Raw genomic sequence first — 1,253 nt, forward strand, 5'->3', positions numbered from 1 at the left:
CTAGACCCTCAGTGACCTCATTTCTCTTCCTTCTTAGATGACGGAGGGCCGTCGATGTCAAGTACATCTCCTTGATGACAGGAAGCTGGAACTCCTAGTACAGGTAAGTCACTTTTGGTCAACTTTCTCAGTTTCTCCTGAGACTAATGTGGTTCAGCAGGGGATGGAGGGAACGATGTAAACTGTTCTTAAATCTCTATCTATTAAAATCTGAGAGAGAATAACAAGGATGCACCGGGGTGTTGTGTGTGCGTGCTATTTTTGTTCACTGTTTCTGTTTACACAGTGCCTAAGGCATTCAAGGCTAGATGTATATCGAACCTATTGTTACAAATCTCCAGAAAAGGAAATTCCACAACTGCCAACAGCTATTCTTTCTGCTTGGAAGGAGTTAACTATAATGTAACCTGAATAACTCTTGCTGTAACTAGAAGTGATTTAGTCTTCCTTGCTCAGAAGGGGTAGAAAACAGTTTCTTCTTTTCGAGGTTAGCTTTCAGAGAGGTGAAAAAAGCGAAACAATCTCTGTGTCTGTCTTCCTTATGGTGCCCTTCTTACCCCATCCCATGGGCTGACATTGTTATCACTGTTGAACATCTGGAGAAACTGAGGCACGGGAACTCAACCAATTTATCCCCAAACTAACAACATGTCAGTGTCAGAAATGTCAGAGAAGTGATTAGAATCATCGACCCTGGTCTCATTCAACTTGCTCTTGAAAAGTCATTGTTTTACCCAGAGACCTAAAGAATGGTAAAGTTTCCACACCTGACTAAAAGAGCTTACAATTCCAAATCCGTTGTTCAACTGCAGTGTTTATAACTACTTGTGCTTGATATTCTCAAACATCTGTCTCAGATTCTTTGGATGTTGGGTTTCATCCTCCATCAGATTTTACCATGAAGAAGCTGCAGTTATCAGTGGGTTACAAGGATGCCCACCTGCTCATTCACAGGGGGAAGTTATACATTTCAAGGAGAGATTCACATACAGACACTTCCATCTCCTGTTGCCTCATACATCTGCTTTAATTTGAAAATGTTTAGATGGCGAACTTTAAAAGTTAATGTTTTCAGTAGGATTCAAATCATAAAAAATAAGAAAAGGAAAATAGAAAAAAGCTTAAAATCACACCTGCTAATTCAACAATTATTCTCATTTTGGTGGAATTCTTTCCAGCATTTTTCATATTTATATTTCTTGCAAGGTTGTCATCATAATGTATGTATAATTCTATATATTTTATTTTTCTAG

The 1,253-nt window shown here is 38.6% G+C and overlaps 1 protein-coding gene across 1 annotated transcript in view; it reads left to right on the forward strand.

Annotated features, from left to right (window-relative positions):
* The first annotated feature begins 37 nt into the window (after positions 1-37).
* FRMD4A (FERM domain containing 4A) overlaps positions 38-1,253 on the forward strand; it is a 183,692-nt gene continuing 182,476 nt past the window's right edge. Inside the window, exon 1 of the mRNA XM_008564083.1 lies at positions 38-103. Coding sequence (XP_008562305.1) covers positions 38-103 — 66 coding nt within the window. The remainder of the gene's footprint in view (positions 104-1,253) is intronic.

Source organism: Galeopterus variegatus, unplaced genomic scaffold (genome assembly GCF_000696425.1).
Source record: "Galeopterus variegatus unplaced genomic scaffold, G_variegatus-3.0.2 Scaffold180, whole genome shotgun sequence".
NCBI classification, from domain to species: Eukaryota; Metazoa; Chordata; class Mammalia; order Dermoptera; family Cynocephalidae; genus Galeopterus; species Galeopterus variegatus.